Source organism: Onychomys torridus, chromosome 21, assembly GCF_903995425.1.
Source record: "Onychomys torridus chromosome 21, mOncTor1.1, whole genome shotgun sequence".
Lineage (NCBI taxonomy): Eukaryota > Metazoa > Chordata > Mammalia > Rodentia > Cricetidae > Onychomys > Onychomys torridus.
Genome location: NC_050463.1, coordinates 31580834 through 31593109, shown reverse-complemented (window position 1 = coordinate 31593109; position 12276 = coordinate 31580834). Strand labels below are relative to the sequence as shown.

At 44.3% G+C, this 12276-nt stretch overlaps 1 protein-coding gene across 3 annotated transcripts in view; it reads left to right on the top strand.

Annotated features, from left to right (window-relative positions):
* Clip4 (CAP-Gly domain containing linker protein family member 4) overlaps positions 1 to 9078 on the top strand; it is a 66072-nt gene extending 56994 nt beyond the window's left edge. For all 3 annotated transcript variants that reach the window (XM_036171032.1, XM_036171033.1, XM_036171034.1), the window contains exon 16: positions 8553 to 9078. In XM_036171032.1, the coding sequence (XP_036026925.1) occupies positions 8553 to 8877 (325 nt within the window). In that variant the 3' untranslated portion in view covers positions 8878 to 9078. The remainder of the gene's footprint in view (positions 1 to 8552) is intronic.
* The last annotated feature ends 3198 nt before the right edge of the window (positions 9079 to 12276 follow it).

The following is a 12276-nucleotide window of genomic DNA, read 5'->3' as shown; positions in this document are numbered from 1 at the left end:
AAAATGTCCCAAGTGGCTAAAAGCAGTGCGCTGCGTGTGTTTTCTGTTTAAGAGGTTAGGATGGCCACGAGTTGAAGTTGGGGGTATTTACATGGTATTTTCTCTAAGTAAGGAAGATTGGTTCTGAAGTCCTGTTTACCGAATTAATCAGATCGGATTTAATATGCCCAGCCATGCATGAAAGAAGTGTAAGGCCCGGCCCATCTGCCTAAGGCAGTCGCTTAGAATTATTTTTTTTAAAATGCCCTTGCTTCCTTAGTCACGTCTACTGCTCAAATCCATCACCGACATGGAGTTCGAAATTGGCCTCCCCATCAAATGGCTGAGAGATTAAGGGCGGAAACTTCATGCTCCCGTTTATTGTAGATAGCCAGGCATTCTTAGGCAGCATGGGGGTTAGTACTGGGGAGAGACACCCTGGACAGAAAGGATTCTGAAGACAGAGCAGAAGAACCAGTGTGGAGGTTAAGCGGGAGGGTGACCCAGAGCAGGGAGGGAAGAGGAGTCGCTGATCCCTGTCGGGGGAACAGCAGCAGGTCACATGCACAGTGTAGAGAAATGGGGCGGGTATAATACTTACCAGCCGCCTGTGGAAATAACAGGAAGTTGAACTTTACGGATATGTAAACAGATCGACACTAGTACCTGTTCAGAGAAATACATTTTAAAAATAGAATATTTTTATTAATCCCTTGAGAATGCCACGTGCACACAATGTCTTTCATTGATCGTATTTCATTGATCCTATTCACCCTTTTCTCCTTCCAGATTCATCCCCCACTCCTTCCCAACTTTATGTCTTTCTTTTAAGTCCCCTGGGTCCAATTTATACTCCCGTAAACTCCTAAGTGTGGGGCCATTCTCTGGAATGGGATGGACCTGCCAGGGGCCACACTCTTAAAGAAAAGTAACTCTCCTTCCCCCAAGAAGCCATTAACTGCCAATAGTTCCTTAGCTGGGGGTTGCCCGGATCCCCTCCCCCTCTGCGCTGGCAGCATTTGATGGCTTGGTCTTATGCAGGCCTAATGCAGACACCCACAGCTGCTGTGAGTCAGGAGTGCAGTCTTGTCCTGTCCGGTAGATACTGTTCCACACTAGTCCTTCCGAACCTCTGGTTCTTACTTTTTTTTTTTTTTTTTTTCTGGCCCCTTTCCACAATGGTCCCTGAACCTTGGAGGAAGCGGGTGTGGTAATAGACGCTGTCTGTGGCTGAGCATCCCACAGACACTTGTTCTCTGTACCTTGACCACTTGTATCTGCGCCAAACACAGCTACCACACAGAGACACGTCTTCGATGTAGTCCCAGAGCTGCACTCATCTACGGATATAGGAAAGGGAACCTAGAGGGCATTTCGATACCCATCCATGTAGCAAAATAATAGTATTTGGTCCCGTGGCCTGGGGGTTTCCCAAACATGGGTTCTTGGCCAGATTTAATAACAGTACTAGGCATGTGTTTCCTCCCGTGGAATGGCCCCTTAATCCAATCAGGGAGCAGTTGGTTATCCCATAACTTTCATCCCACTGTGGCTCCCAGGGGGTGTTTGGCCACACCGGTCCTTACTGCGACCCGCAGGGTACACAGATAGCAAAGACTGTTGGTGACTTTTCTTCCCAGCAGCCTCCATAGCACCTTCCTGCAGAGGGAGAAAGTTTCCACTCAGAACCGACTTCATTTCTCCATGATTCCATGTGGGGTGTCTTCAGCAGTCGGGTCTTACCCTCAGATTCTGGTGGGTAACTAAGAGCAGTGGCAATAGCTGGTGGTATTTGGGGGGGTTCCTAGGCTAGCAGATTCAGGGGAGGTATCTCATACCTGGCACTGGGCCCTTTATTTGTCAACCTGATCTTCTTGTAGGAGCATCAGCCCATGTATAGGACAACTTCAGATAAACTCCTTTTGTGTTTAGGATTTATTATTATTGTTGTTGTGTGTCTGCACATATATTGTGTGTGTGTGCACATGTGCACATGTGGAGGCCATGTGTCAGATCCCTGGGGAGCTGGAGTTGCAGGTGATTGTGAGCTGCCAGATGTGGGTGTTAGGATCCAAACTCCAGTCCCCAGGAAAGAACAGTGAGCACCAAGCGCTCTTTCCAGCCTCGCTTCCGTGACACTTAGAAAATGGTAGGTCTCAGTCTGGCTTTTCCAAGCAGCCTCACAATTAATTAGCCCTTGTCACACCTCCTCCTGTGACCTCTGCTCCTCCCATCCCTCCCCCCACTTAAACATCCCATCTACCCCCTATCACCTGTGTTCTATTACTCCCCTCTTAACGTTCTCCCCCACCCCCACCAACGGCCTCTTGGTAGTTTTCTGACGTCACAGGCACTCCGAGTTAAACAGATTTAAAGATCCAATGCTAGGATCCACATACAAGTGAGAGCATGTGATACTGTCTTTATGGGTCTGGGTTACCTCAGTATAATGTTTTTCAATTCCATCAATTTTCCTGCAAATCTCATAATTTCACTTTTCTTTACAGATGAACACAATTCCATTGTGTGTAGGTACCACATTCCTATCCGTGCATGAGTTGATTGAAATCTTGGCTGTTCGTAACCTCCCCATTGTGAATATAGCAACAATAAACATGGATGAGTGTGTGTGTTTGTAGTAGGAAACAAGAGCCCTTTGCATATATACCAAGGAGTTTTAGCTGGGTCACATGATAGGTCTAGTTCTCTGAGGAACTGCCACGCCGATTTCCATCATGGCTGTACCAGTTTGTACTCTCACCAAGAGTGTGTAATGAACAGTCCCTTTCCCCCCAGATCTTACCCGTTAAGAAAGATAAAATTGGGGCTGGAGAGGTGGCTCGGTGGTGAAGAGTACTGGTTGTTCTCTACACGACTGGGGCTCAATTAAAACTGCCTGTGACTGCATTCCCAGGGGATCTGATGCCTTCTTCTGGCCTGTGCAGGCACTGTACACATGGGATGCATAGACAGACATTTAGGCAAGATATCCATGCATATAAAATAAAATGAATATGAGAAATAAAAATATTGAGAAGGATACTGGAACCCAAAGGAGTTGCTTTAAGCACTTGTTTTATTGTATGAGTGTTTGACCTGCATGTGTGTGTATTCATAGTTTGCACACTTGGTGCTAGTACAAGTAGAAGAGGGTATCAGATCTCCTGGAACTGGAGTTATAGACTCTTGTGGGCCACCATGTGGGTGCTAGGAGTTGAACTTGGGTCCTCCGGAAGAGTAGCCAGTGCTCTTAGCTGCTGACACACCTTTCCAGCCCCTCAAAGCAGTCTTAATTTGCATTTCCCTGGTTGCAAAGATCAGACAATGAATACTTTAAAACATACTTCTTATCTGTTTGTATCTTCTGAGAAATCTTGGTTCATTTCCACTGCCCACTTTTTAGTAGGGCTGTTTGCCTTTTTGGTGTTTAGTTTTCTGAGTTCTTTGTATATTCTAGCATTGGTCAGCCCTCTGTCAGGTGTATAATTAATTGACCAAGTTATTTGGATATATATATATATATATCCATCTTTCTACCTCATCACCTATCTACCTACCTACATACCTAAGATGCTCACCTACCTATCTACCTATCTATCCACCTATCATCTAGCTACCCACTCACCCATCTGTCTGTCTATCTGTCTATCTGTCTATCTATCTATCTATCTACCAATCATCTATCCATCCATCCTTCCACCTATCTTATCTATCTATCTATCTACCCACCCCACCTACTCATCCATCTCCCATCCACGCATGCTTGTGTGCATGTATCCACCTACCCATCCTCCCATCCACCCTCTGATCCTCTCTCCCATCCATCCATCCATCCATCCATCCATCCATCCAACCATCCATCCATCCATCCATCCATCCATCCATCCATCCATCCTCTATCTTTGCCTTTCTGCAGGCTGCCCCTTCACTAGGTTAACCATTTACTTTGGGAAGTCCCACTTGTTGATTGTGGGTTCTGTTTTTCTAGGTGATCTGGGTCCTGTCCAGAAAGCCCTCACCACAGCCTATGTCCTGAAGTATCCTCTGTACTCTTTTCGTCTAGCAGGCTCTGTGTTTCAGGTTTAACATTAAGATCTTTGATCCATTTGGAATTGATCTGTGTGCAGGGGATGAGAAAAGGGTCAAGTTTCAATCTGTGTGTGAACATTCAGTTTTCTCAGCGCTGTTGGATGAAGATACTGTCTTTTTGCCAGTGTGTATTTTGGCATCTTTATAAACAAGTGGCTGTCGGCATGGGGGCTTTGTTATATCTTGGTTCCTGGTTCTGCTGCACCTGTTCAGTGTGTCTGGCTTTGTGCCAGTGATATGTGTGTCTACTGTGGCTCTCTGGGGTAATTTGTAGTCAGGATACCTCCAGCAGAGTTTTTATTGTTCATGATTGTTTTGGATATCTGGGGTCTTTTATATTTCCATATGAACTTTCAGATTGTTGTTTTTTTCAATTTCTGTGCAGAATTGCATTGGAATTTCGATGTGGATTGCATTGAATCTGTAGATTAGTTTTGGTGGGATAGCTGTTTTCACAATATTAATGCTACCAATCCATGAGCGCGAGACGTCTCTCAATCTTCAATCTGTATTTCTTTAGAGTTTTAAAGTTTCCGTTGTAGGTGTCTGTGACTTTCTTGGTTAGGCTTATTCCAGGTTTGTTTGTTGACTGTTGTGAGTGTGATTGTTTCCATGGTTTCTTTCTCAGGCTATCTTTGGTGTATAGGAAGGAGATTGGTCTTGGTATGCTAATTTTGTGACCTGCTACGTTGCTTCCCATGTTGGTCAACTCTAGGGGTACCCTGGTGGAGTCTCTGGGGTCTTCTATGCAGGGAGTCATGTCATCTGTAGATAAGGATACTCGATCATTTCAGTTAAAAGTCCAATAACCATTGTGATTAAAAAACAAACAAACAAACAAAAAAACAACTCTGAAGAGACTATGCACAGAAGGAACATATCTCAAATAATAAAGACTGTATTTGGCAAACCAGTAGCCACCATCCTGTTAAATGGAGAAAGATGTGAGGTATTCCCACTAACATGAGAAGACAAGGGTGCCCACTTCCCCCACTCCTGCTCAATGTAGTGTTTCAAGTGCTACTAGAAATATGCTTTTGTTGAACACATGACCCCGGTGTTTTCTGATTACTGTTCTTGGGAGCGTAAGACTTGGGCACTGGCTGTGAGTGGGAAGTCTGGCAGGACTTGGCGGTGAGCCTGCTGGCTGGTTCTGCAGAACTTGCTATTGTGCTGGTAGTCACCTGGAGGGATCTGTGTTAAAAAGTGAGTTGATGATGGACTGATCAATGTGGTGCTACACAGTGTTAATTATTTATATGGAAATAAATGATACCTTCAGCGTGAATTTGGAAAACAGAGATGGCTTGTGTGAGGATGAGGTTGTGTTTACACGAGGCACATGATGAGTGTTCACAAAATACAGCATATTGCCATATTTTTCTGAAAAATTGCACCAGCTTTGTCAGGTTATTGAGGGATGTTTGTTCGCACTGGCACTCCAAGACTGTTAGCAAAGTTTAATCTTGAATCAGGAGGTGGAGTTAGCAACTAGCTGACCAGAATTAGCCATAGAGTTTTTGGAGGACCCAGGATACATATAGAGAGACACAGGAAGTATGGGGGAGTTTAGAAAGATTCGAGGGCCTTTTGGATAAGGGAAGAAGAGAGAGGGGAGGCCACCGGTCACTTCTCTGCCACTTCTGTAATCAATCGGGTGTCTACCCCAATATTTGACACCCGAGTTTTTATTACTAAAATTTAGATAAACTCCTTATCAGGTTGCAAAAAGCATCCATTTGGTGTGAGTTTGGAGGATGAAATGAATGAATGGATGATTTTGTGTAGGAATAAATTTCTGTTTCTTTTGGGTATTCAGTAAAAATTTGTTTCTGTATTATTGCATTATGCATTTGATGTGATGAATAATCTTTTTTAAAGATATTTATTTATTTATTATGTATACAACATTCTGCCTCCATGTATGCCTGCAAACCAGGAGAAGGCACCAGATCTCATGATAGATGGCTATGAGCCATCATGTAGTTGCTGGGAATTGAACAGCCAGTGTTCTTAAACTCTGAGCCATCTCTCCATCCCCTTTAATTTTTAAAAAATTTTTATTTTATTTTTTTTTAGGGTTTTTCAAGACAGAGTTTCTCTGTGTAGCTTTGCACCTTTCCTGGAACTCACTCGGTAGCCCAGGCTGGCCTCAAACTCACAGAGATCCGCCTGCCTCCGCCTCCCGAGTGCTGGGATTAAAGGCGTGCATCACCATTGCCCTGGTGTGATGAATAATCTTAAGTGTTTTTATTTCATTTTATCTGCTTTCCCCCTTCTTTCCTTTTTGAAGTAGTTCTTCAGATTGCCTAGGCTGACTTTGAACTCCTGATCCTCCTGTCCCAACCTCCTGACTGCTTGTCTTATAGACATAAGCCACCATGCCTGGCTCCTTCTTTTCTGTTTTAAGTCAGGGTTTGACCATACAGCCCTGGCTAGTTTAGTTCTCACCATGTAGCTGAGATTGTCCTTGAACTCATGATCATTTTGCCTCGGCCTCCTGAGTGTTGGGATTACACGTGTGTGCTATCATGCCGGATTCTAATAGAAGTATTTACAGGTTACAATTCCTTCAGTTTTTGGAAGATGTGTCCTAGGGAAGTTTCTGAGCTCTGGCATCCTAGTTAGAAATTTTAAATCTTCCTTTCTTATTGGGTTACTCCTTGAAACAAATGAGATCCTATGTGTGGTAGTGTATTTAAAACTGTAGAAGGTGGGAGCTGGAGAGATGGCTCAGTGGTTAGGAGCCCTCTTAACCTCGCTTCATAGTCATGAAGGCCAGAGTTCAGATCTTGCACTCACCCACACTACAAGTTAGGTGTACCAAGAAACTCTAGCCCCCGCTCTAAGTGAGCAGAGACAGGAGGATGACTGGGACTTGCTGGCTTCCAACAGTATGAGCTCCACGTTCAGGGGTGAGAATGGCCTCAGAAGAATAAGTAGACAGTGTGGAGGATCCCTGATACCTTCTTCAGCAGATACATGGGCTAGCACACACATATGGTACAGTCAGATACACAATGAATTCATCTTTTAAAAATGTAGGAAATAAAAAAAAATGTAGGGCTGGAGAGATGGCTCGGAGGTTAAGAATACCATCTATACTCTTCTAGAGGTCTTGAGTTCAATTCCCAGCAACCACATGGTGGCTCACAACCATCTGTCATGAGATCTGGCGCCCTCTTCTGGCCTGCAGCCATACATGGAGGCATAATATGCATAATAAATAAATAAATCTTTTTTAAAAATGTAAAGGAAGTAGGAACCACTCCTCTTGATGGTAAGATGTTAGCCAGTTTGGGCAGCAAGGCTTTGCCTTGAGTCTGCAGTAGGCACAGGATGGGAGGGTACCAGGGCCCTGAGGCTGACAACTCCAGGTACCCTCGGCAGGCCCTCAATAACCATTCTGGATTCCAGGTAAAGTTTCTGTTGTGAATATCAGGGTCAGCTGCCTCCTGTGGACACAGAGAGGTGGGGGTGTGGGCAGTGGAGGGAGCCCTGGGAGGCAGTACGGGTAGGGAATGAGCTGGAGGGCTCCTTGGGTAGAGGAGGGAGCTTGGGACGGCAGTACGGGTTTAGGCCTGTTTTGTTCCAGCCAGGTAGGTGGCAGGTGCCAAGGATACCTCTAGAGCATCTTAGATGTATGTGCTGTAGGACAGGAATGCTGTTCAGCACAGCCCAGACCCTCTTGTGCCAGCAGAATGGAAAGATAACTAGAGTCCATGGGAGAGACTCTATATCTTTATCTAAAATTGATTTCCCAAAGTAACAGGCTTTAAGATTTGTTTTCATCTAAAGAAATATTTTCAAGTGAACAAAAGGAAATTTTAATTTACCACATTCAGAGGGCCAGTTTCCTTTTCTTTAAAACATATTTGTTTACTGAAATTTCTTTCTTTCTTTCTTTCTTTCTTCCTTTCTTCCTTTCTTCCTTCCTTCCTTCCTTCCTTCCTTCCTTCTCTCTCTCTCTCTCTCTCTCTCTCTCTCTCTCTTTCCTCCCTCTCTCTGTGAGTGTGAATATTTTTATTAATTGAAGTATTAAAAGAATGAAAAGAGAAAAACACCTAGAAATTGGAAGTATACTCCTAATACTGCTGTTTCCAATTAAAAAAAAATTTTAATTTCAAAAAAAAAAAAATAAGGGAAAGAAAAAAATCCAAATGTCCTTTAATTGTATGAATGGAAATTGCCTTTTACATTTAATTAGAGAGCAATGTTGATATGAAAAATAAAAGATATCCTTGTGACAGTGGAAAAATAATAAAAAGATTTCCACCTAGAATTTAGCTTCTGCTGAGGAATAGAAAAGTAAAACTAAATAAAAACATCTGTGTTTGCTCACACATAAAAATGAAGTTATTACCCAACTTTTCTCCTTTGTAAATGGAGGTGGAGGTGGCGGTGGACGTTCCTACCGCGGATGTGGACATTGTCTGGTGTGGCTCCAGTGTCTAAGGCCTGTTCTTCCTTTCCCTTCTGGATAGGTCCAAGACCACCCTGCGCCGCAGCTGGAGCAGCACCGCCGCCGCTGCGGGTGGCCTTGAAGGGGCCGCAAAGCTGCAGGAGGGATCTCAGGTCCTGCTCACCAGCTCGAACGAAATGGCCACCGTTAGGTACGTGGGCCCCACGGACTTTGCCTCAGGCATCTGGCTTGGACTGGAGCTCCGAAGTGCCAAGGGGAAAAATGACGGCGCCGTGGGTGACAAGCGCTATTTTACCTGTAAGCCAAACTATGGAGTGCTGGTTAGGCCAAGCAGAGTGACCTACCGAGGGATTAATGGGTCAAAGCTCGTGGATGAGAGTTGCTAAGTGTCTTAAAGCATTAAGCGAGCTCCTCTGAATTGTATGTGTGCTAGGTGTAAAATAGGGTCTATGACAAAGGGTTTACTTTATTTAGATATTATATAAAAGCTGAAAATACAATAATCTTCATTTTAAAAGAACTCCAAAGGAACACACATATGAACTTTGAGGGTCATGGTTCTTTTGCAAATTTCAAAATAAGCACTTTGAAAAACTAGGTCCCAAGAAAATTTTGGGACTTAAAAAAAAAAAAAGAATGTGCTATTAAGCAAGTGTTTTTCCATTCGGCTTCATTTTTGCACATGGTATCACCGTCTTCACAGAAGTGAAAGTTTCCACCAGCTTTGTGATGCTCACGTGATCTGTTGCCTGTCCAAGTGTTCTGGAATGTTCCTTCCTGTCTGTGGTTTGTTACTAAAAAGTACCAAGAGAGCAGTTGCTACATAACTGGTGTATCTTTTATGTTTGGTAAACGCACTTGTTAGAACGTGGGAGGAGAGTGGGCTTTGCCAGTGTCTGGCTCCTCCCTTCGCCAGAACCACCAACTAGTTGGTTAACAGAGCTGAGAGTGGGTCTCCTGACTCAGCGCATGCCTCTGCACACAGTGCTCAGGTTTTCCCTCTGCTACTGGACGGCCCCATCTGTGCGCACCACCACAAGAGGCTTACAGTTAACTTTATGACCTCAAGGCAGAATTTTTTGCACACTTGTTTAACATTGTATGTTCCTGACACACGCACAGCACTTTTGAAACATGATGCACTTTTCTTCTCTTTATTTTATTTTTTGAGACTTTGCCATCATTTCCTCCTAGGATATAAAAAACATCAAAGACGTATTTCACTGAAGAAAGCAAATTAAAATGCGCTAGGCGGGGTGTGTTGTCCGTTTGGATGTTCATGGTGTCTGTGCTTGGGGTGGGGTGGGGTTAGCTGTGGCTGCTGAGCTGTGCCTGCTCTGCAGAACTGCTCTGATGCACTCAGTGTCTTGGGTACGTGTTAAACTAAGCTTCATGATAGCGATGCAATAATGTCACATTCGTCTTGTGGATATGTATTGAAGTTTTTGTCCTGTTATGTATAAACATTCATCCTCTAGTGTAAATACTTAGACTTGGAACTACCACACAAATATTGGAACAGTTTGCTTTATGAAATCAAAAGTATCCTTCAGGATGGAACTTGCTTTGTGCTTAGAAATATACTCTGCTGAACTATTTTGCAATATGCTATCTTAAAGAAAAATCTAAATCCGGTCACTTGGTTGCCTTTTTTTTTTTTTTTTTTTTTTTTAAGTGTGGTATTTCAAATAGAGTTATTTTCCTGAAATATATTTGCAAACTCAAGCTGCTTTATAATCAAGGAATATTTTTATTGATTGAAGAAAATGACTGCTGCAATTCAAAAGTGAACTTATTTTATTATATAGATGATTTCTTAAAATCTATTTATACGGTAATAAAAAACCCACAACAAGAGTGAGCCTGGGAACCTGTAATTCTTCCTGTTCTGTACTAAACGCTGGTAGAGAAGCAGTGTCAACACTGGACTTATTTTTGAGGTCCACAGCCAGATGTTCTCTTCCCATTCAGATGGGGATTATTAAATCCACATAGTGTATATGCTTATGTATGCTACATTCGGAAGTTAGGTGTTTTGTGTGCGTGTTTTGCTTATTAAATATCATTCAGATTCACTTCTTGAACGCTAATAAAAAGGGAAGATGCTGGGCTGGTGTTGTGTCATTTACCCCATCTACCACTCTCCTCGGTGTCTTGGGGTCCATGTGCTCTGAGCTCCACCCCCATCATAATGGCTAAGCTTTGCCCTATCCTTATAATAAAGAGTCTTAAAGGCCTTTAATGCAGCACGTTATTTCTTGAGATTTCCATGCATGTGTGCAATGTATTTTGATCCTATCTATCCACTCCCCGATTGCATCTCCTCTCAGATGCACCCCCCCCCGCCCCCGTCCCTCTCACCACGTCATGCCCTCTATTTATGTATTTATTGATCTATTTCTTTTGAACAACTCACTAATTCTAATCAGCACTGCCCATATGTGCGTGGGCATAGGGCCATTTATTAGAACACGGACCACCCCCCAGTCTTGCAAACTGACTCCTCCTCCTCCAGCGGCCGTCAACTGCCAGTAGTTCCTCAGCTGGGGGAGGGGGCGTGGCTCGAGCCCCTCCCTCACCACGTGTGCTGGCTTGATCTTGTGCAGGCGACCGCGAGTTCCTGAGTGCACAGGTTCCGTCGTGTCCAGAAGTTCCATGCTTTTTACTCGCCAAGAAAAAACGGGATCTTAGCCACCCTTCTTTAGATACTGGAGGACTTACTAAGAACATGATTCTACAGCTTGATAAAGTTGCTTTCCTTTCTTCCAATGGCTCATTGGAGTACCCAGAGCAGGAGGGAACAATTTGAGTTTTGGTTTAAAAGCACTAAACCCTTTTTTCCCCCCTCTCTAGAGTGTTGTGTTGTATTTCAGAGTAATTTGGGGGAGGGGTGATTTTAAGTGTTCAAAATTTTTTCATCCCCCCCCAAATTTTTAATTCAAGGGGTTCCTTTACAGGTGAAACTGGATTGAGGCAGTAGAATCTTGGTGAGAATTCTCTACCCTCCTCCCCAGGAGTGCCTCATGCCTGTCACGCCCCCCCCCCCCACTTCTCATATCCCCCCCACCTGTCAGGCTCCCCACAAGTCTCACACCCCATGTTGCTTCACTTTTCATGGAAAGACAGGAATGGCGTTCTGTCTGTTTCTCATTTCCTGCACTGGATGGAGGGAGGGCTGGATTTTGATTGTTCTCTTCACCACTCTGTCCTCACCCCAGACCAATCCTTGGCACCTGCCTGCTGCTCCGCAATGCCAGTGAACAAACAGAGACACCACCGAAGGCGTTGATGGCTTAAATACCTAGAGGAGACCCTGAGAGATCAGGTCGTGGGACAGGTTCGTTTTACTAGATACACACGGGAAGAGGACAAGAAAGGTTCGTTTGCACCATCCCAGCTCTGCCCCACGCCTAAGTTAATTTTCTGCTGCTGTGATAAAAACACCGTGACCAAGGCAGCTTCCAGAGTGAGGAGTGTATTTGGGTGTATGGCTTCAGAAACGACAAAGAGTCAGTCACCATCGTGGTGGTGGGGAGGCAGGAACTGGAAGCCGGAAGCTCCGTCTTCAGCAGCAAGCTTGAAGCAGAGAGAGCAAACTGGCAGTTAGGTGAGACCTTAAGCTCTCAAAGCCCACCTCCACACTTCTAACTAGGTGGGAGTTCCTAAACCTCCCCAAACAATGCCACTCTGGGGGCCAAGTGTTCAAACACATGAGCCTGGGGGGGGGTGCACATGAGCCTGGGGGTGTGTGTGCATTCAAACTAGTCACACCTTGAAAGAGTGGG